This window comes from Pleurodeles waltl, chromosome 1_1 (genome assembly GCF_031143425.1).
Source record: "Pleurodeles waltl isolate 20211129_DDA chromosome 1_1, aPleWal1.hap1.20221129, whole genome shotgun sequence".
NCBI lineage: Eukaryota > Metazoa > Chordata > Amphibia > Caudata > Salamandridae > Pleurodeles > Pleurodeles waltl.
The window spans coordinates 128,877,084-128,900,148 of record NC_090436.1 but is presented as its reverse complement, the minus strand read 5'-3'; the positions used below and the strand labels follow the sequence as shown (position 1 = coordinate 128,900,148).

The window sequence follows — 23,065 nt, the reverse complement described above, 5'->3', positions numbered from 1 at the left end:
CATATTACTCCATTGCATGGGCACTATTACTATAAGACACAACTCCTACCTCACCCTCTGCGGGGAAAACAATCTAAGATGGAGTTGACGCCCATGCGCAATGGAGCCGAAAGGGGAGGAGTCCTTTGATCTCGTGACTCGAGGAGACTTCTTCGAAGAAAAACAACTTGTAACACTCCGAGCCCAACACTAGATGGCGGGATGTGCAAAGCATGTGAATCTGCAGCGTCTCATGCCACGAACAGATGTTCACTGGGTAAGTGACATTTTCCATATTTATATATATATATATGTTCGATGGCATGTGTAGCTGCAGATACACATGCTGTGCACATCCCGCCATCTGGTGTTGGGCTCGGAGTGTTACAAGTTGTTTTTCTTCGAAGAAGTCTTTTTCGAGTCACGAGACCGAGGGACTCCTCCCATTTCGACTCCATTGCGCATGGGCGTCGACTCCATCTTAGATTGTTTTTTTTCCGCCATCGGGTTCGTACGTGTTCCTTTTCGCTCCGTGTTTCGGGTCGGAAAGTTAGTTAGAATCTCGGAAAAAACATTGGTATTGTTTGCGTTCGGTATCGGGTTAGTTACAACAGATCCACACCGAATTTTGAAGAGCTCCGGTGGCCCTTCGGGGTTTTTTCGATCCCCCGTCGGGGCCTGGTCGGCCCGGCCATGTGCGACTTCAAGGCTGATGGAACGGACCCCGTTCCGCTTCTGTCCAAAATGCCATAACAAGTATCCGTATACGGATCAGCATCTGGTCTGTAACTTGTGCTTGTCCCCAGAGCACAAGGAAGATACTTGTGAGGCCTGTCGAGCGTTTCAGTCCAGAAAGACGTTAAGAGACCAAAGAGCCAGAAGATTGCAGATGGCGTCGACGACGACAGAACAAGAGCTTTTCGAGGAAGAAGAGGAAGCTTTCTCTATCCAAGAGTCGGACTCGGAAGAGCTCGAGGCCGAAGAAATGCCGAAAACCGTGAGTAAACATAAGACTCACGAGAAGTCAACAAAAGCCCAGGGGACGCCACCGCCAACAGGCCATGGCTTAACCCAAAAAATAGGTGACCGAGCCAAGGCACCGAAAAAGGGCACGCTGGTGTCGAAGACATCCGACTCCGGTCGAGATACCCGAGACATCGGCTCCGAGAAATTTCGGCACCGTGACAGCAGCACCGAACAAATTCGGCACCGAGAAACCTCCACGCCGAAAATTACAAAGGTTTCTTCTGAGCCTAAAAAGACATCCGAAAAAGTTTCGGTTCCGAAACATCCAGCCTCGGAGCCGAAAACAGGTTCCTATACAGAGGAACAGGGATTGTCCTCCCAAATGCAAAAACATAGATTTGGAGAGGAACTTCAAGCTGTAGGGCCAGACTATAATCAAAGAAGGCTCCACATTCATCAAGACACAGGGAGGATAACCACTCTTCCCCCAATTAAAATAAAAGAAAACTTGCCTTTCAAAAAAAGGACAAGGAGCCACAAGCAAAGGTGGCAAAGAAAACAACTCCACCACCGTCTCCACCACCATCAGTGCACACATCACCAGTAGAAACTCCTCCACTGATGCACTCCCCGACTCATACTGCCATGAGTCAAGATGATCCCGATGCATGGGACCTTTACGATGCTCCATTATCGGACAACAGCCCAGACTCGTACCCTGCCAGGCCGTCCCCTCCTGAGGACAGTACATCTTACACACAGGTGATCGCAAGGGCAGCTGCTTTCCATAACGTCACCTTGCATTCCGAACCAATTGAGGATGACTTTTTGTTTAACACGCTATCCTCCACTCATAGCCAATACCAAAGACTACCTATGCTCCCAGGAATGCTAAAACATTCAAAACAAATCTTTCAGGATCCTGTTAAAGGCCGAGCCATAACTCCAAGGGTGGAGAAAAAGTACAAGCCACCGCCAACAGATCCTGTTTGTATTACAACCCAGTTAACACCAGACTCAGTAGTTGTCGGGGCAGCTCGTAAGAGAGCAAACTCTCATACCTCGGGGGACGCACCACCTCCAGACAAAGAGAGTCGCAAATTTGATGCTGTGGGCAAAAGGGTTGCAGCACAAGCAGCAAACCAATGGCGCATTGCCCATTCACAAGCATTTTTGGCAAGATATGATAGAGCTCACTGGGATGAGATGCAACATTTGATAGAACACTTACCCAAGGAGTTCCAAAAAAGAGCACAACAAGTGGTAGAAGAAGGACAAAGTATCTCTAATAATCAGATACGGTCTTCAATGGATGCAGCAGATACGGCTGCAAGGACAGTAAATACTGCAATAACAATAAGAAGGCACTCATGGCTACGCACGTCAGGTTTCAAGCCGGAAATTCAACAAGCCGTGCTAAATATGCCATTTAATGAACAGCAGTTGTTTGGGCCGGAAGTCGACACTGCTATTGATAAACTCAAAAAAGACACTGATACAGCAAAAGCCATGGGCGCACTCTACTCCCCGCAGAGCAGAGGCACATTTCGCAAAACACCTTTTAGGGGAGGGTTTCGAGGACAACCTACAGAAACCACAACATCACAAACAAGGCCCACTTACCAAAGCCAATATCAGCAGGGAAGTTTTCGGGGGCAATATAGAGGGGGACAATTCCAAAAAAATAGAGGAAAATTCCAAAGCCCCAAAAGTCCTCAAAATAAGCAGTGACTTACAAGTCACACATCCCCATCACATAACACCTGTGGGGGGAAGACTAAGCCAATTTTACAAACATTGGGAGGAGATAACAACAGATACTTGGGTACTAGCAATTATCCAGCATGGTTATTGCATAGAATTTCGTGAATTCCCTCCAACAGTCCCACCGAAAACACACAGTATGTCAAAACAACATATAAATCTTCTAGGATTAGAAGTTCAAGCATTGCTCCAAAAAGAGGCAATAGAATTAGTACCAAAACAGGAACTAAACACAGGAGTTTACTCACTGTACTTTCTGATACCCAAGAAAGACAAAACTCTAAGACCTATACTAGATCTCAGAATATTAAATACATACATCAAGTCAGACCACTTTCACATGGTTACATTACAAGAAGTAATCCCACTGCTCAAACAACAAGACTACATGACAACACTGGATCTAAAGGATGCATATTTCCATATACCAATACATCCTTCACACAGAAAGTATCTAAGGTTTGTATTCCAAGGGATACATTACCAATTCAAAGTGTTGCCATTCGGAATAACGACTGCTCCAAGAGTTTTTACAAAATGTCTAGCAGTAGTAGCTGCACATATCAGAAGGCAGCAAATACATGTGTTCCCGTACCTAGACGATTGGTTAATCAAAACCAACACGCAAATACAGTGTTCACAACACACACATTATGTCATAGAAACCCTACACAAACTAGGTTTCTCAATCAATTACTCAAAGTCACACCTTATGCCGTGTCAAACACAGCAATACCTAGGAGCAACAATCAACACAGTAAAAGGAATTGCCACTCCAAGTCCACAAAGAGTCCAAACATTCCACAATGTAATACAAGCCATGTATCCAAACCAAAAGATACAGGTCAAATTAGTAATGAAACTCCTAGGCATGATGTCCTCATGCATAGCCATTGTCCCAAACGCAAGGTTGCACATGCGGCCCTTACAACAGTGCCTAGCATCACAGTGGTCACAGGCACAGGGTCAACTTCTAGATCTGGTGTTGATAGACCGCCAAACATACATCTCGCTTCAATGGTGGAACAGTATAAATTTAAACCAAGGGCGGCCTTTTCAAGACCCAGTGCCACAATACGTAATAACGACAGATGCATCCATGACAGGGTGGGGAGCACACCTCAATCAGCACAGCATCCAAGGACAATGGGACATTCAGCAAAGACAGTTTCATATAAACCACTTAGAAGTGTTAGCTGTGTTTCTAGCGCTCAAAGCATTTCAACCCATAATAACTCACAAATACACTCTTGTCAAAACAGACAACATGACAACAATGTATTACCTAAACAAACAGGGAGGAACACATTCAACACAGTTGTGTCTCCTAACACAAAAAATATGGCATTGGGCGATTCACAACCACATTCGCCTAATAGCACAATTTATTCCAGGGATTCAGAATCGGTTAGCAGACAATCTCTCTCGAGATCACCAACAGATCCACGAATGGGAAATTCACCCCCAAATACTAAACACTTACTTCAGAATGTGGGGAACGCCACAAATAGATCTATTTGCAACAAAAGAAAACTCAAAATGCCAAAACTTCGCATCCAGGTACCCACAACATCAGTCTCAGGGCAATGCACTATGGATGAACTGGTCAGGAATATTTGCGTACGCTTTTCCCCCTCTCCCACTTCTTCCATATCTAGTAAACAAGTTGAGTCAAAACAAACTCAAACTCATACTAATAGCACCAACATGGGCAAGGCAACCTTGGTACACAACACTACTAGACCTATCAGTAGTACCTCATGTCAAACTGCCAAACAGACCAGATCTGTTAACACAACACAAACAACAGATCAGACATCCAAATCCAGCATCGCTGAATCTAGCAATTTGGCTCCTGAAATCCTAGAATTCGGGCACTTAGACCTCACACAGGAATGTATGGAAGTCATAAAACAAGCTAGAAAACCTACCACTAGACACTGCTATGCAAATAAGTGGAAAAGATTTGTTTATTACTGCCATAATAATCACATTCAACCTTTACACGCATCTGCAAAAGAAATCGTAGGATACTTACTACATTTGCAAAAATCTAAACTAGCTTTCTCTTCCATTAAAATACATCTTACGGCAATTTCAGCTTACCTGCAAATTACGCACTCAACTTCATTGTTTAGGATACCAGTCATAAAAGCGTTTATGGAAGGCCTAAAGAGAATTATACCACCAAGAACACCACCAGTTCCTTCATGGAACCTCAACATTGTCCTAACACGACTCATGGGTCCACCTTTTGAGCCCATGCACTCTTGTGAAATGCAATACTTAACGTGGAAAGTAGCATTTTTAATTGCCATCACATCTCTAAGAAGAGTGAGTGAAATTCAAGCATTTACCATTCAAGAACCATTTATTCAAATACACAAGAATAAAGTTGTTCTACGGACCAATCCTAAATTTTTACCAAAAGTAATCTCACCGTTCCACTTGAATCAAACGGTAGAGTTACCAGTGTTCTTCCCACAGCCAGATTCTGTAGCTGAAAGAGCACTACATACATTAGACATCAAAAGAGCACTAATGTACTACATTGACAGAACAAAACTAATTCGAAAAACGAAAAAACTATTTATCGCCTTTCAAAAACCTCATACAGGAAATCCAATTTCAAAACAAGGCATTGCTAGATGGATAGTTAAGTGCATTCAAACCTGCTATCTTAAAGCTAAAAGAGAACTGCCTATTACACCAAAGGCACACTCAACCAGAAAGAAGGGTGCTACCATGGCCTTTCTAGGAAATATTCCAATGAATGAAATATGTAAGGCAGCAACATGGTCTACGCCTTATACATTTACCAAGCACTACTGTGTAGATGTGTTAACTGCACAACAAGCAACAGTAGGTCAAGCTGTACTAAGAACATTATTTCAAACTACTTCAACTCCTACAGGCTGAACCACCGCTTTTGGGGAGATAACTGCTTACTAGTCTATGCACAGCATGTGTATCTGCAGCTACACATGCCATCGAACAGAAAATGTCACTTACCCAGTGTACATCTGTTCGTGGCATTAGTCGCTGCAGATTCACATGCGCCCACCCGCCTCCCCGGGAGCCTGTAGCCGTTTAGAAGTAGATCTTAAACATTTGTACATTTGTAAATATATTACTTGAAACTTCATTATGTACATACGCTTTCACTCCATTGCATGGGCACTATTACTAGCATACACAACTCCTTCCTCACCCTCTGCGGGGAAAACAATCTAAGATGGAGTCGACGCCCATGCGCAATGGAGTCGAAATGGGAGGAGTCCCTCGGTCTCGTGACTCGAAAAAGACTTCTTCGAAGAAAAACAACTTGTAACACTCCGAGCCCAACACCAGATGGCGGGATGTGCACAGCATGTGAATCTGCAACGACTAATGCCACGAACAGATGTACACTGTAAGTGACATTTTCCATACATATATATATATTCCATTAGCATGGACATCTCTTTTCTTTATACTCTATCACTCCTACCTTACCCTCTGCGGGAAAACAATCTAACATGGAGTCGATGCCCATGCGCAATGGAGCCGAAGAGGAGGAGTCACTCGATCCCGTGACTCGAAAACACTTCTTCGAAGAAAAACAAATTGTAACACTCCGAGCCCAAAACTAGATGTCGGAAGAGCTATGCATAGCAGGTGAATCTGCAGCACTACATGCCATGAGACAGATGACACACACAAACATCTTCTTCCTTCATTCCTTCCTTCCTACTGGCGGTTGCCACTAGGTACTTATAGTTTGGCGACCACTAGTAGGAAAAAGCGTTTTTTTTTACTTGCCTATATCTTTGGCACAGTTTGACGAATCTTCACAACATTTTCCCAACACAGTGCCCTGGTGATTCTTGTTACGCACGGAAAGTTTCAGGGTGATCCGTCAAGCAGGGGCCAAAAACAAAGGGGGGGTCTAAAAAGTTGCATTTCTCATGTTCATTCCCAAATGATCTTTGAACAAAGCTAGCCTCTGGTACACAGATTGTGCTTTCGCTTATTTGGTGTAAATCTGTTCAGTAGTTTTGCAGCTATTAATGGGAAAATAAATTTGTATATCTCTGGCTATGACGACTTTGCGAAAAAAGACGAGCTTGTGCAGGGAAATCCACAACTCTTATTGGCTGCCAACACTTGAAACCAGGAAGTGTTAGTAGCCATCTTGGGACTCTGCTTCAGCCGAGTCCCACTAAAAAAAAAAATACAAAAAAAAAGGGGGGGGGGGGGCAGGGTAGGGAAACCCTGACCCCGTAGCTCTGGTGCTGAGGTCCCAGAGGGACACCCCCAGACCTAAAAAGCATTAAAAAAAAACAAATCTTGCAAAATCGCGACATTATTGCGAAATCACTGAAAAAAAAAAAAAAAACAAGGGCTCCTGCACTTGTTTTTTAATAAACCCCAGGGTGGGCTTGGTCCCGGGGTCATTGTTTTTTTAGGTCAAGCCTAGGCAGCGCATGCACTGTCTCTGTAAGACACAGTGTATTCAGTATACGGGTGTTAGCCACGCCCGCTCTTGCCATTCGTTCTTTGTTGCGCTTGTCTTAAATGCTTCACTTTTATTGGTGCATTTTGCTAAATGTCCCTCCTTAGTGTGCTAAGTACCCGCCCAGGGAGCTTTCACTAAGAGAACATTTTTATTGGCCATCATACTATATCACGCTTCCTCCTGTTACAGCGTGCGATGGCCATGCCTTCCTTCTCCTGTCTGGTTTTTCTTTTTGCCTTTCATCCCAGTCGAGATCCCTTCTCCTAACTGCTTGTTATCTTCTCCAGCTGGCACTGGCTCCATTAAAGCTGTTCCTTTTCCGCTCCCTCACTTAAACCGTACAGTGTCTGAGAAAGGGGGCAGGGGCAGTGGATTTATCTTCCCCATCAAACACATATACACAAATACCCCCACACTCTCCTTCGCTCGCCTTTGCCGCTCATGCACGAGTTGTTGAGATTCTGTGTCACAAGAGCCCCGGGTCTGTCAGACTGTCAGCATTCCCCCTCAAAAAAGAAAAATAACATAGACACCAAGAGGCATGATTGATCCCACATTTCTGCCACTGAGTTGCAGACGCTGTTGTGGGAGGTGGTAAACAAAGATACAGGCACGTCTGCAATTGGAAACACGTTGTATGTAAAACACCAGAAGTGAGTTTGAGTGCACTGGCATAGACAATAGATTGCGCATTTGGGACCTTTCAGGTGTTTAACCATGTACTCTTGTGCTATGCCAATGCTTATTTTTAAATGGGGGGAGCTGCTGGCCCCCCTCAGCCCCGGGGAGACCCACCTCCCCGGCGCTGTATGCAAAAGTAAGGCGGGACCCCCATCTCCCTGTGACTTATTTGTAATGTGATGCGGGGGCCACATGCCCCATAACCCCTCCCCACAGCCCCAGGGACCACCAGCTCCCTGGGGCTCTTTCCATTGGAGCTACTGATGGCCCTGGGAAGCGCCAAACCTTCCCCATCCCGGTCCACCCCATTTCCCCCGAACCCTGGCTCCTGCTATGTCCTAGGTTGTCCACCCCTTGGAAATAGATGTTTGCTGTGGCTTAGCTGCCCCAAGCCACAGCAAACAGTCTGCTTGCAGAGAGGGAGAGCTGTCAAAGAGCTCTCCCTCGCGGCGAGCAGAGGTTTGGTCTGTCTCCCTGCCCGTGGAGATGCAGACGTGGGCAGCCAGGTCATATGGCCATGCTCCAGGGGATGGTATCTCCGGGGCTGAGATCAGCCTAGGGAGGGGGCCCACACAGTCCCCCTCCTCCCAAAAATAAAGAATTAGGCCGCTTCCCGGGGATGGTGTACCCAGGGCAAGGATTGGCCTTGGGCGGGGGGGCCATGTGGCCCAACTCCCCCAACCCCCCAAAATCGGATTGGTGAGGGGGTGGGCTGCAGTGTTGGGTCGTTATAGGAGTTGGCTGAATCTGTGCGCAGGGCAGTGCAGTGTAGAGCAGTGTTCGGTGGTTATAGGGGTTGGCTGCAGGCTCTGTGGCCAACCCCCGCTGTGCATGACCAAAGGCTGTTTGTGATGGTGGTTGGATTAACGTATAGTAATTAAAATTACTCTATGTTAAAAAAGCAAAATTCACTGTAAAAAACAAAGGTTACATGGATGTTATAGTTAGGAAATAGAAATCACAAAAACCTTGAAATTCACTTAAACAACCAAAGGTTACAGTGACGTTATAGTTAGGTTCTGAATTTACGCGTACCCTCGCCATGCACTGCTAATTACCCTATCAATCATGATAACTTCTATAACGTCCTTAAAACTATAAATGAAACAGCAGTCACATTTTTAAAGAAAAAGATGCACATGGCGAGGGCGCAAGTCCTACTTATCTTAGGGCGCGAGTTATAGTTACTTAAAATAACTCTAACTATAACTGCTGAATTTCTGTAGTTTTGTACGAGTAAATTCAGAACCTAACTATAACAGCCTTGTAACCTTTGGTATTTTCAGTTAATATAAGTATATATATGTTATATCAATGTATATTTAGTGGTTTACTGGCATGCTTCCTAATTGCCGGTGTTGCAAGAAAGGCGATACCACCAAATGCCTTTCAACATTTACCACTATTTCTCCCCAGCTGTTTCATGTGTACAAATCAAATGAAAAATTCTCAAGGTTTAGAGTGCAGGCTTTCTCTTGATGGGGAGAAATAGTGGTAAAAATATATAATTATTTTTGGGTGGGTACTTACCTCCCTTTTCATATTATTTACTTTTTTATTTATTGGGGGGAAGATCCCCCATGACCGGACATTTTTTATCATCTCAAGTTTACACTATTTATTTATTGGGGGTAACTCCTCTTTTTTACACATTACCACTCTATATCCCTGCCCCCCCAAGCCCTAAAACCCCCATACCACCCTATACCCTTACCCGCCCATGAACCTTAACAAACACCCTTACTACACTATACCTCCACCCACCCCTAACCTCTAAAACACCATTACCACCATATACCTCTAACCATCTGAAACCCTAAAAACACACTTAGCACCTTATACCCCACTCGTTGGTAAATCCTGAAACACATCACCCTCTACCCCTACCAACACCTAAACCTTTAGCCTTACCACCGTATACCCCTACTCATCCCTAAACCTCACTTATCATCCTATATCACTACACCCCTTAAAACACCCTTACCATCTATACCCTTAACCACCTCTATGCCCGGAAAAATACCCTTACCACCCTATATACCCCGCCCTTTAACTCTCAAAAAAGAAAAATACCCTTACCACTGTACCTTTAAAAATAAAAAAAAATACCCGTAATCACTTTATACCCTTAGCCATCGCAATCCCTAAAAATACACTTACCACCCTATACTCATACCCACCCATAAACCCTAAAATACCCTTACCACTGTATACCCCCTACCCACCCCAAAACCCTAAAAATACCCTTAATCCCTATGACCCTACACACCCCGAAGAATACCCTTACCACCCTATACCCTTACCTATCTCTAAACCCTAAACATTGCCTTAACACCCTATACCCTTACCCATCCCTAAACCCTCAAAAATAGCTCTAGCACCCTATACCTTTACCCACCCTTAAACCCTAAAATTACCCTTAACACTCTATACCCCTACCCACCCTTAAACCCTAAAAATGCCTTTACCACCCTTTTCTAAACACGTGTGTGTGTGTGTGTGTGTGTGTGTGTGTGTGTATATATGTGTGTGAACACTCACCTGTATATACATATGCACACACTTAACTTAAATATACTAACTATGCATGGTAAAGTCATTGCGGGCAAATGATATGTGGTAAAGGCACTGTGTGGTAATGCCTGCTTTGTAAAGATTGTTTACCTCAATGGGGAACACTACAAAACAAGGCTCTACTCAAAGGGTCCAATGAAAGCAGCTCCCAATTTATGAAATCTGTGGAAGACCTAGGTCGCTCATCCCATTCCTTAAAGTCTCAATGAGCTTGTGATACTTGACTGTATCATAGCCTCTGGCCAGGTCTACTTAATACCAAGTGGTAACCCCTCCATCATCCAGTAATTGTTAAGACTTTCATGAAAAATGGACGACTGTGAAAATGTTGCCATGACAATAGGGCTGGCACAAAACTACTTTTGGCAAACCAATCCCAAAATGTTTGTCACACAAGTCTCAAAACCTCAGGATTTTACTCAAACTTTATGAGATCTTTATATTAGTTAATAAAAATGTAATTGTCTGTGCATCCTGACTGCTTTTTATAATTATTCAATCCCTCATCCCATCTAACGTTCCGTGGACCTTAGTTTGATTTTTTTTTGTAATCTATGTGAGGGAGATACAATTGGCAATAATGTTGTGATCACCAACATCCATGCTAGAAAATGCTGTGACACTATTCATCTGCCTTTCCCTACCTAAGAGGATGGAGATGATTGGTTATCAGGTGTCACTGACCACATTCTCTGCCTATTCACTGCTCAAATACTTAGCTTGTGAGGGGTCTAATGGCTGAAAGGCGCTTCGGCAAAGGTTTTTTCAGCCAGTGTCAAAAGCCAAAGAATAGCGTAGCAGTGCTCCTTTAATATGTGGAAGGTCATGAAACAAAGTATGGGCCTGTTCTAAGAGGTTTTCAACTTATCAATTTAAACTTAGGCTCAAATCCATTTCTGAAGTCATTGCAGTTGTGGTGTTTTCCACCAAATCAATCTAGGTATGCTTGTTCATTTACAAATATACTATATTTTCATATACTTTTTAACTCTGATGTCTCTTTTAGAATGCCTTGGGATACCACAGTGATAAAGGCCTGTTATCTTCTCTGGTGAGCTGGATTGTGGCTGGCAATGTGACACCTTCCTTCATTGAGGGACTGTCTAGCCCATCTCAGGTAGGACATCTACATCGCAGGACATCAAACATGCAGTTATGTGATTGTTGATGCGTTATAATAATTTATGATCCATTATTTATATAACTTATATAATGACATCCATTATAATTTACTAGAGAGCAATTATGGTACCACCATACATACAATTCGATAACAGTGATGGGGCTCATTGCCCTTTTTAAAATTGTGGTCCTCCTGCACTTGCTATACTAATCTGCAAGATGGAGATCACCCCTGTCAATCTTTTTCAGGACCTCAAATCTCTACCACTGAACTTGATATGGGGTATTGGATGACAGCGGATTTCCATAGTCAAACTCTACCCCTACACTGATCAAGGTGGCACTGCAGCTCTGCATATCATGACCTACTATTATGCTGCAATGCCCAGCCTTTTGGCTTGCAGGACATCAATTAACTGAAAGGAGCATCACAGCAGACCAGGAAAAAACTGGTGTACGACACAGTGTGCTTTTCCCATACGCTAAAGGGCCTACAAAATGCATCCTACTTCTCAAAGTTAGAACATGAATGAGAAGCTACTTGAAATACCCCAGCGCCGTGCCACCCTACGCCTCAACCATTCCACTGTTGGCCTCCCAACCTGCTCAGCAGTGGTTTCTTCCCATGATTTAGCCTGCCAGCAACCCACAGGCCTGGCTTCTGTGGGCAATATGGTTGAGCACTACCGTTACTAGACTGATTCATGTGGACTCCCCACAGGATAGTTCAATGCTTAAGGCAGAATTCGTCTTGAAATCCATCGAACCTAGCAACCTCTTCTCCCAAGAACCTCTCATACACATCAAATTACAGGGTCCTGTCAAAATTGGGGACCAGAGGAGGCTGGTAACTTGATTGTTGTAGGAAAGGACCATCTTGCTTGGCATGTTACCCCCATTTTTACATGTATGTCAGTTTGTTTTTGCCTGTCTCACTGGGATTCTGCTAGCCAGGACCCCAGTGCTCATAGTTTGTGGCCTGAATGTGTATACCTGTCTAGTGACTAACTGTGTCACTGAGGCTCTGCTAACCAGAACCTCAGTGCTTATGCTCTCTCTGCCTTTAAATTTGTCACTATAGGCTAGTGACCACTTTTACCAATTTCAATTGGCACACTGGAACACCCTTATAATTCCCTAGTATATGGTACCTAGGTACCCAGGGTATTGGGGTTCCAGGAGATCCCTATGGGTTGCAGCATTTCTTTTGCCACCCATAGGGACCTCAGACAAATCTTTACACAGGACTGCCACTGCAGCCTGAGTGAAATAATGCACACGTTCTTTCACAGCCATTTTCACTGCATTTAAGTAACCTATAAGTCACCTATATGTCTAACCTTCACTTGCTGAAGGTTAGGTGCAAAGTTACTAAGTGTGAGGGCACCCTTGCACTAGCAAAGGTGCCCCCACATAGTTCAGGGCCATTTCCCCGGACTTTGTGAGTGTGAGGACACCATTACACGTGTGCACTAATTATAGGTCAATACCTATATGTAGCTTCACAATAGTAACTCCGAATATGGCCATGGAACATGTCTAAGATCATGGAATTGTCCCCCCATTCCAAATCTGGTATTGGGGAGCGACATTGTAGCGCTTAATCCTGCCGGCTTTCTCGACTGTTTCCCGGTGGTGCATGCTTTGGGGGCTGCCTGCCTTCATCCTGCACTGGAAGCCACGAAGAAATCTCCTGTGGGTCTACAGACTCTTCCCCCTGCTTCAGCAGGCACCAAACTTCAGCGTCACCGGTACTCTGGGACCCCTCTCATGCTGATGAGCGTGGCACCTGGAACACAGGTTTGGACCCAAGTGACCCAGACTGTCCAGTGGTCCAACTGTCCAAATCTGGAGGAGGTAAGTACTTGCCTCCCCTCTCCAGACAGTAATCCTGTGCACCGCGTGAACTGCAGCTACAAGGGCTTCTGTGCTCATTTCCACGAAATCCTGCATGCACAGCCAAGCGTAGGTCCCCAGCTCTCTGTCCTGCGATGCTCAGCTCCCTGAGTTGATCTCCGGTGCCGAGGGACCCTCCTTTGCAGTGTTGAGACAACCACTGTGTTCAGACTTCTTGAACCCGTGTTCAAGGACTTCTACGACTGCTGAGAGCCCCCTCTATCTCCTTTCCCAAGTGGCAACATCCTGGTCCTTCCTGGACCCGGGCAGCACCCCTTTTCTTCAACTATGACTCTTGCAGCTAGCAAGGCTTGTTTGTGGTATTTTGCTAAGGAAACAACTCTGCATCCTCCAGCACTCCGTGGGACATCTTCTGCACGAAGGAGGAGTTCCTAGCACCTTTCGTTGTTGCAGAATCTTCAGCGTCTTCCATCCGGAGGCAGCCATTTTGCACCTTCATCAGGGGTTTAGTGGGATCTCCCCCCCCGGACACTTTTGTGACTCTTGGACTTGGTCCCCTTCCTTTGCAAGTCCTCAGGTCCAGGAATCCGTCTTCATTGCTTTGCAGTCTGTTGTGGTCTTTGCAAAATCATTTATCACGACTTTAGTGTGTTTCTGGGGAAATAGTAGTACTTTACTCCTACTTTCCAGGGTCTTGTGGTGGGGTATCTTGGACACCCTTAGTGTTTTCTTACACTCCCTGCGACTCACTACACACTACACCAGTCTAGGGGCCCTTTCGTGGTTCGCATTCCACTCTCTTAGTATATGGTTTGTGTTGCCCCTAGGCCTATTGCATCCTGTTGTATTCTACAGTGTTTGCACTATTTTCTGACTGTTTTACTTACCTGATTTGGTTTGGTATATTTTGTGCATTTTACTTACCTCCTAAGGGAGTATGTCCTCTGAGATATTTTTGGCACATTGCCACTAAAATAAAGTACCTTTATTTTTAGTAACTCTGAGTATTGTCTTTCTTATGATATAGTACCTATATGATATAAGTGGTATAGTAAGAGCTTTGCATGTCTCCTAGTTCAGCCTAAGCTGCTCTGCTATAGCTACCTCTATCACCCTAAGCTGCTAGAACACTAATAAGGGATAACTGGACCTGGCACAAGGTGTAAGTACCATTGGTACCCACTATAAGCCAGGCCAGCCTCCTACAATTGTATAAAGGGATTTGTACCTACGCAGTTGTTTCCTTGCAATCACTCAAGTATAGCTTGGAAGACAAGTTTCACACTGCTGCCAATGATAAGGAATTGGCTGTGGTACAAACACCCTTCTCAAATCCCCCGAAATGCTTGTTTTACATTAATACAAACTTGTATTATTCACAGGGCATACATGACTCCTCGGAAAATACTTGCATTATTCCCCCAAGCCTCTCTGACCTCCCAATGTTGCCAATTAGGATCAGCACACCTGTTTCATATGCTTTGGGATTGTGTGAAGTTGCTCCCTTTCTGGTAGGAGTGCTATCTACACTTATGTGGCTTATGGAGAGACCACTTCGACATTCCCCTGGTGATTCTCTCCTGAGTAGTTATCTTGTCCTGAGGGGGCTAAGCTCACTACCAGATTCCTTGATCCCACCCCACACTCCCCCACCCCCTCAGTGTCTGGCAAGTCATCACCCAGCGTTCCTCACGACCCTGTTTCTGCCACTCTGGCCTTATGACCTCTAACACTGGGCACAGGCTAAAGGCACCTCACAGCGTAAGGAGGGGCGTCGCCCCCTGTGGGCACCACTCGCAGACCTCTCGGATGCCTTGACCCTTGCCCACAAATCCATGGCCTTTAATGACAGTCTCCCTCCCTGGGGGTACACCTATCCCACACACACCTCCCTCGCCTTCCTCTCCCTCCTACTGGAGCCTATACTATAGTTAAGTCTTCTTTTTTCTGAGCAATTTCAGGCCACGCACATCAGATAACACCACAGGACATAGACACTGGTGTTGTATCCAGGCCACATCCTGTGGACGTTGGAATCAACATCATAGCTTCATACAAGGACACCATGGCAACTGTTGCATTTTGCTGGGGCTTCTTAGGCCTAAGAGCTGGTCTTTTTTTTTGGTAAGTTGATTTTTGTCACTTTTGTATTCAGCTCTTCAGGCCAGTGTCCCCTCTGACCTCCTGCCGCATCAAAAAGTAGGAGTGATGCCAGAAGCATATTACAATGAAGACCTCTTTCGACCCTTTTGTGCCTGGGTCGAAAGCATGATTCACCAGTCACCGTACTAGTGACGTATTAAATCTTGTGGTAGTTTTTATTTGAAGGACTCATGACAAAGCCTTCTAAAATAGGTCATGTTAATGAAAGATTTTGCCTAACTCAAGGTAGAGTGAATTGACATAGTCAAGAGGAGATTGAATTATATTGTTCACAACTGGGATATGCCTAGAGAGGTCAATTGAGAGGAGAACCTTTCTAGAAATTGAAGGTGGGTGAAACAGTCACATTTCTGAGTACGGATTCCAGGAAAAAGATACTGTCGAAAATAACTCCTAAATTCTGCACATCTGTCAAAGGATTTGAGTGGCTACATACTATAACTGGTCATAAGGTTGTGTCTCATTCTGTGAGTCAGAGGTAATTAAAATCTTTCTTTTGGTCGGGGTCATCTTGTGGAAGATGTTGGTCAGCTATCTCCTGAAGATGCCTACATTAAATTTCATCTATTGTGATTGGGAGACTTTTGCACCCTAGGTAGGTTAATGCTAAGCTGAGTATCATTAGCGTACACATGCAAGCATACTCTTGCCTAGAGAAGCAATTCAGCATAAACATATTAACAGGCAATTGTATTGACCCTTGTGGAACCCTGCAGTTGATATTGATTTGCCTTCAGAGAGTGCAGAGAAAGAGTAACAACTTGCGATCTCCCTGAAATGAAAGATTATATCCACTTCAGGACTCTACCAGTTATACCCACTGCCAGGGGGGTAGCTTGGTCAGTCAGATTGGGATGGGGCGTGAGCTTCAGATTTTCCGACAGTCAGGCTGGCATATAATGTATAACTACTTTATATGACAAGCAGGATGCATGACAGAGGCCAGTGGGGCAGTGGAAAGGGGGAGGATGCTGATTGGTAGGTAAACTAAGAGACAATACAATATTTTGTGAAATAACTTACATTTTTGAAGACCTTCAAAATAGAGAGGGAGAGTGTGTGTGCATTTTTGTCTGTGTGCAAATAAAAGTTCCTGGGGAAACTCAACAGACATCTCACCATATTAGACTGAGAGCACCTGTACCCAACTATTTATCAGAAAATACATTTATTAGGGGGGTGTAACACCCCATACTCCCCCATGAAGCTGCGCCCCTGCCAGCTTCTTCCGGGACCAAAAGCAGAATGCTGTAGTCAATGGTATCCAATACAATACAGCTGGGAAGTCTAAGAGGAGAAGCATGGAAGTTTCTCATTTATCAATTATTTGGTCTTCTCTTCCATTTAATATTTTTTTGGTTCCTCGCATATGTGATTCATTAGTTCCATTCGGTGGACATAACACAGTTTTTCCTTGAAAGGTGGGAATTGATTACTTCAGAATAGTAGCATTGTAAATTGTTTCTTTCCACCTTTCAGGCCTTCACACATCCCTGCTCAGGCTTTCCTCTGTTCCTTCCCCCACGCATTGGTCTACAGAAAATTGCTGTGTCCTAGATGAGAGTTGCCATTCAGAAGGTGATCCAGTCACAAAGGTGGAATGGTTTTTACTTCTGCCTCATAGTTCAGACGGTGGATGGGGTTCAAGACTCATTCATGTTTTGGTAGCCACGGAAACATTTGTACCCTTATTTGGTTGATAAAAGGGTACTACCAAGGTTCTGAAAAGAAGTTTATCGTTTTCTTGCAGTAGAGTTTTTCATTAAATTTCAAAAAGTTGAACTTTGTTTCATTCTGGATCAGTTGCTGCTGAGCAACAATATCGGGAATTCATTTACTAACCCCTTTTCCACTGTTTGAAAGGTTGCCTTGTATCTCCCAAATGGTGTCACCATTCAGATCATTTCCAGTATAGACAGCCCAAAGGGTATTGAGACCATTGGGCCTAATCTCATTGGCTCTCTCATTGAGACTAATAATATCATGCATTTGATCAGTTATGTTTGCTCATTGTGTCATGAGACAGCATCAGTGGACGTTTAACACTTAATGAAGTCTCCGTGATGCCAGTTGTAGGGGACCCTTTCTGATGAGATTGTGTCACAGAGGTTTCTATTCCATGTATTAGAATGATTGATGCCCCTGTTTCTTTTTGAGTCCATGGATTCAGGTCTTTATAGTAATAGGTACATCCCTTCAAGGTTGAGGTACTCATCTGCAAAAGCTTTCCACTAGTAGATGGAGAGTCATAAGGTTTCTCTCCTGGCTTTCCTCCCTCGAGTAGATGGTTCTAAGGTGCAGATCCTAAACACACCACTACTGCTATGACTTATGTGAACAAACAGGGAGGTGTAACATCTATGGAAGAAGGAAGGAGACTTGAAACTTGAAGTTATGCCTTTTAGTTACTGGCACTTGCAGCAAGATCTGTTTCTGCTTCCATGCACGTTTCTTCTCCTCTGGGAAAATATTTTTTTAGTAGAGATACTCCTTCCTCCATACCTGCAGCATATCTAGTGGGGGATATGCTTCCTTCCCATCCTTGAAGTGGGTTTACTTCAGTCATGGAGTAAATTTCGATGTATTACCAGAGAGAGGAGTTGGAAAGTAGTTTGGGTGTACTTAAAAATAAACATGTCTGTGGGCGGTATCAAATGCCTAAGACCAACAAAGCCTCTCCAAGACTACTTCATACATTATTTGTGTTGCCCTACAGGTTTTGAGAAGAAAGACATCTCTTCCCATGGAAGTGTCCCTCCTCTGCCCCTCACAGGACTGAGAAGGTAGATTATTGCCATATATCTATCTTCCTTCTTTTAGTCCACACCTCCAAGCAAGGGCACCTGTTATTAATATCTAAGGTAAAAAGGATTCGCTATTACCTTACATTTGGTTCAAGTCTCTTCTCCTGTGCGCTCTCCGTGCCTTCATCAGATGTATAGTGTCTGAGTTGCACCCAGATATTTGTAGGATGAGAAGAGTGTGGCATCAGTGCTCTATGCTTTGTAATTAAAGACAGCCATTGTTTCGTTGTAGACTCTGGCCACCGTCCCAGCAAATTAGCACCCTTCTTTTTGCCTACAGCTACACTGTGACGGTAAACTTATCAACTCAGCATGATCTCTGTTTAACATACCCCACAAATTACAAGAGAGAGGAGGGTTAATGGCAGTGTGTGCAGCCTGACTCCACGTTGAGCCTAAAACTATGCACCTTTGCTAGCGTTTAATAGGTTTGATGAAAACATCTGTGATGCAGCCTTCAGTTTTTGACATGTTTATTGATATCGCTCTCATCTGGGAGCCGGAAAAAAGCCACTGCTCATTGGTAAGTTGGAGCACAAATGTTTGCAACCACCTCTGTCTAGCTACATTCGAGCAGGTTAGTCTTCAGGTGGATCTAGAGGTATACACAGACTATGCATGGTTTGCCTTGGCCTTGTGTGTGTGGACTCAAAGGATGGCTATAATAATACTCATGCAATTCTATTGCTACATTTAGTCATAATCCTAAATGAAATTGTAATCCTAAATCTGAATCCACCCTAAATGCAAATTTACCAAACTCTCTGGAATATCATGGTACTCGTTTCCTGCAGCCATTCCAAGTGAGGGCTTCTTTAAGGTTCTGTGGTGGCATAATGATGGACAGCTGTCTTAGCCTCATCAGATATACCTCTCTGATTTTCTTTTAGAGGGCCTGCACTTTCTGTCACTACTCTGAATCAGCACTTACCTGAAATAGTACTTTGACATTCCAAATGTCTCCCATCATAATAATACCAAACACTGTTACTACTTGTGTGTAGTCCCTTCGGGCTCACAACCATGTCTGATGACCTAAGCTAGCCCTTACCAACATTCACTCACATGCCTACCTTTGAGGTGTTCTGTTTGTGGCTATTTCTTTCAGTCAATTCTTACACACAGATGTGCTCACAAACAGGTCGCAAATAGTGTCAATGATTGTTATGGTGATTCAGTCTGCTCCTGTGACCGTCCTGTAAATCTTCCCGATCTGACGATCATTAAACACAACCCTAATTAAGTTGACTGATGGTATTGGATCTTGGCTACTAAAGCTCCTCTTTTTTATTGATTTGTGGATGTTCCAAGGTAGAACATTTATCTGGCATCAAATTTTCAAGCAGAGGAAACGTTAAGCGATTCTTTAGTCTGGCCTTGAATATGTAAAAAATCTAACATAGTTATTGATATTTTATGCAATTCATTTGAATGCAGTGAAACTGAAAAGAGCAGTTATTTTCTGTAAAGGTTGACAAGCCGAGGAAGCGTAAGGATGGTTTAAAAGAGGAGGGAGTGCCTGTCTAATGGAAGGGTGTATATATTTTTGCTAGGGAGCCACGTGGTATTAGCTGTGTACTAGCAGAAAGTGGAATGGTTGTGGTGCACTGTTTGCCTCTGAGAAATTATAGTTTCACAAGACATATAACATTTATTGTTTTACCCGAGGGCTTCTTGAATTTGGCATGGGATTGACTTAGAATTGCCAGATACAGGTGTGCGTTATTTACAATACTTGTAGTAGACCTTAAAGGTCTGCTTTTGTGTGAGCAGAAACTTTTTGCAGAACATGACAGTTGCCTTGGTGCATGGGGATAGTCACTACACAGTAATTAATATGTTACCATATCCCAATGCGAAGTGTAACTGATGATTCCACAGAAACCGACTGTTCTGTATCATGTGCTTGTGTTTATCTCACAAAACTGAATGAATAAATCAAATTAAACAATATTGTTTTACTTTGTTCAACTTTTTAATTTGTAACACTTTTATGAAGACAAAAAATGTTAGAATAACTGTATGTTATTTTATGTTTTGTTTATACATATAAGCAGAAATATCTCCTGACGAGTACACAATTAACTAGTGCTTTATTATATGACCTAATTAAAATAAAAAAAAACATTTGGGCTCATATGGCAAGTTGCTTCAAATAGCTAAGAAACTGGATTACTCTGCTCAGAAATTGATAGCTAAAGATGATAAACTCTCTGGAACAGACAATATGATGTATGTATGCTGAGTGGACAGTGGATGTGGTGTACCAGAAAATATTTTAAACCACATACATATTTCCTAAATTAGAGTAGTGCTCTTAATTGAATTTGAGCTCTAGGGAGGGTCAGTCATATTTACTTTATTCTGATCCCTTACACACAAGAGAGTTGTTGTTCCTTTGTTCCTACAGTCATCCATGAAAGGCAGACTCTTAGACCTCCTTGTGCGTACCTTGTGCAATAGTCTTTCCTAAAAATGCCCTAACCATCCCAACCATACAATCTAGCCCACTACAGATTGCATCCCCTTATTTCCAGTTTCCCGCAACTCTGGTACTCTGTCTACTGTGTGCTACACCTTCGATGTCATATCATGTTTAAAGAAGCACATATAATTTATTAAAGAATAATTTTTTCAGTTTGAATTTAGCTTATTATTTGTGAGGAACATGAACCAGCAAGTTGTCAGAATAGTTTCCTAATTCTTACATTCATTTTGTGTGATTCTTAGAAACACTTTGTAGAAATATTTTTGTCAAGATTCACATTCCAATCATTAATTTTGTTTGTAGGTTTGGTTTGCATGGGTTGTTTTGAACATGGAATCAATTTTTGAAGAAGACTCACAGCTGCGCCGTGTAGTGGAATGGGAGCTGATTAGCAACCCTACTTTTACTCCAGATCAAGCATTGAAGGTAATATAATGGCAGAGGGGAACAATATTTTCTGTTCACATATTATTTGTCTTTCTTTAATTTTCAAATCTTGGTCATTGTCTTACTGCAAATGAGGATTCTAAGATTTCAGGTGCAATAAAGGCTGAGCTAATGCTGGCTTTGGAGTAGTCAGTATGTGATATATTCACCCAGTGTTTTTAGCAACACCTGTCATAAGTTATTCTGCTGCCTGAATATGTTTTATTTAATTTTACCTAGGGATTGCTGTTTATTTTGAAATATGTTTTTATTTTCTTCTAAGAAATTTCACTTAGTAAATTCTCTTATATTCCAGCCCACATTATTCTCAGACCGATGAGACATTCTCCCTGTCCTTTTGAAGATGACTAATGTGTGGTTATGGAAGGTTTAAGCAACATACGTTGGCCGACTACCCAATTGCCTTGTGATGTTCAAATTTCATCAGGGTGATTCTTGGACTCTTTCAGTGGTGGAAGCCTTCCTCTATTATACCCCCTGTCTGCTTCCTCTGGCTGGCATTCTGGTGATGGAATGCACATGGGGTGTACACAATGCAGTGCTATAACAAAAGTTGGGTAGTGCAAGAAGCTGGGCACCATACGAGTGTTCCCATATCTGTAGTAGCATGGGCGTAACTGGGGGCAGGGAAGACTGGTATCTGAGCAGAGGACTCGTACATGGAAATAGAAAATTATCCACTAAGTTATCAAGGATAGCTTAGACCCTATCATTGTACACCACAGTTTTCTCTCCCATTGTCGGGAGCAACATTCTATTCAATTATCTCCCTGAAATCTTTTTACTCATCCCTGGATGCTGCCCTGATTATTTGTGCATGTCCCATCTCCAGCGGATACATGTGTTCAACTACATTGTTCTAACCGATTGAAGGTTTTAATGACTCACCAAGTGAAACACCTTAAGTTCAAATATTTTTGCTTCATTTACAAGGCTTCAACCCATGATGCATGTACCACTGAATTTAATTAAAGACCTGCATCTAATGTTAACAGTTTAACATATGTGTTTTCTGCAACCTGCATTGGATGCTCAAAGATTCATCTCTGCATCGCTTCACCTATGGCTGTGGTAATCAAACGTAATCCACCACTCCTCACCCACCTTATGGTGTTCCACGACTAATTCACCATTTTATTCTCACACATACCAAATACCACCTCCAGGACAGCTTGACATCCCCCATCCCAATTCAGGACATAAAAGACAATGATGACACTTACATTATTGATCCACAAGAAGGAGAAATTCCACCTATTTCTCCATGAGACACTGGCTTGACTGGGATGATTACATAGTGCCATCTGAAGGCGATAACTCTCCAACTCTGTAATTTTCTCCGTGGATGATATAAGTGGATTTCATAGTCTGACTGGAAGAGTGTCTAAAAGATTTGCTCTTCAAATTACAGCAAAAGAAACAGATTGCCTCTCATATGATTTTGAGAAGCCAACCAGAAAGTGGTCAAAGGAATATGAGTAATTGATCTTATTTGGTCAGAAGGTCTTCAAACAAGGTACAATGTGGTAACAGTGACAGTCTGTTACTAATGGAGTTTCTGGTTGGCTAGGGTATGCACCTCAACCAGGCAGAATTCTCCACTCTAGTCAGGGCGAGTAAGTTACACGCCAAAGTTAACCTTTGCTCAACCCCTGGTAGCTAGTGCAGAGCATTCAGGCTTATCTCCTGAGGTCATGTGTAAAGTGTCTGTGCAACACACTC

At 43.3% G+C, this 23,065-nt stretch overlaps 1 protein-coding gene across 2 annotated transcripts in view; it reads left to right on the top strand.

The window, feature by feature from the left end:
- EPG5 (ectopic P-granules 5 autophagy tethering factor) overlaps positions 1 to 23,065 on the top strand; it is a 568,130-nt gene that overhangs the window by 195,063 nt on the left and 350,002 nt on the right. For both annotated transcript variants that reach the window (XM_069218853.1, XM_069218854.1), the window contains exons 20-21: positions 11,469 to 11,579; positions 21,200 to 21,322. In XM_069218853.1, coding sequence (XP_069074954.1) covers positions 11,469 to 11,579; positions 21,200 to 21,322 — 234 coding nt within the window. The remainder of the gene's footprint in view (positions 1 to 11,468; positions 11,580 to 21,199; positions 21,323 to 23,065) is intronic.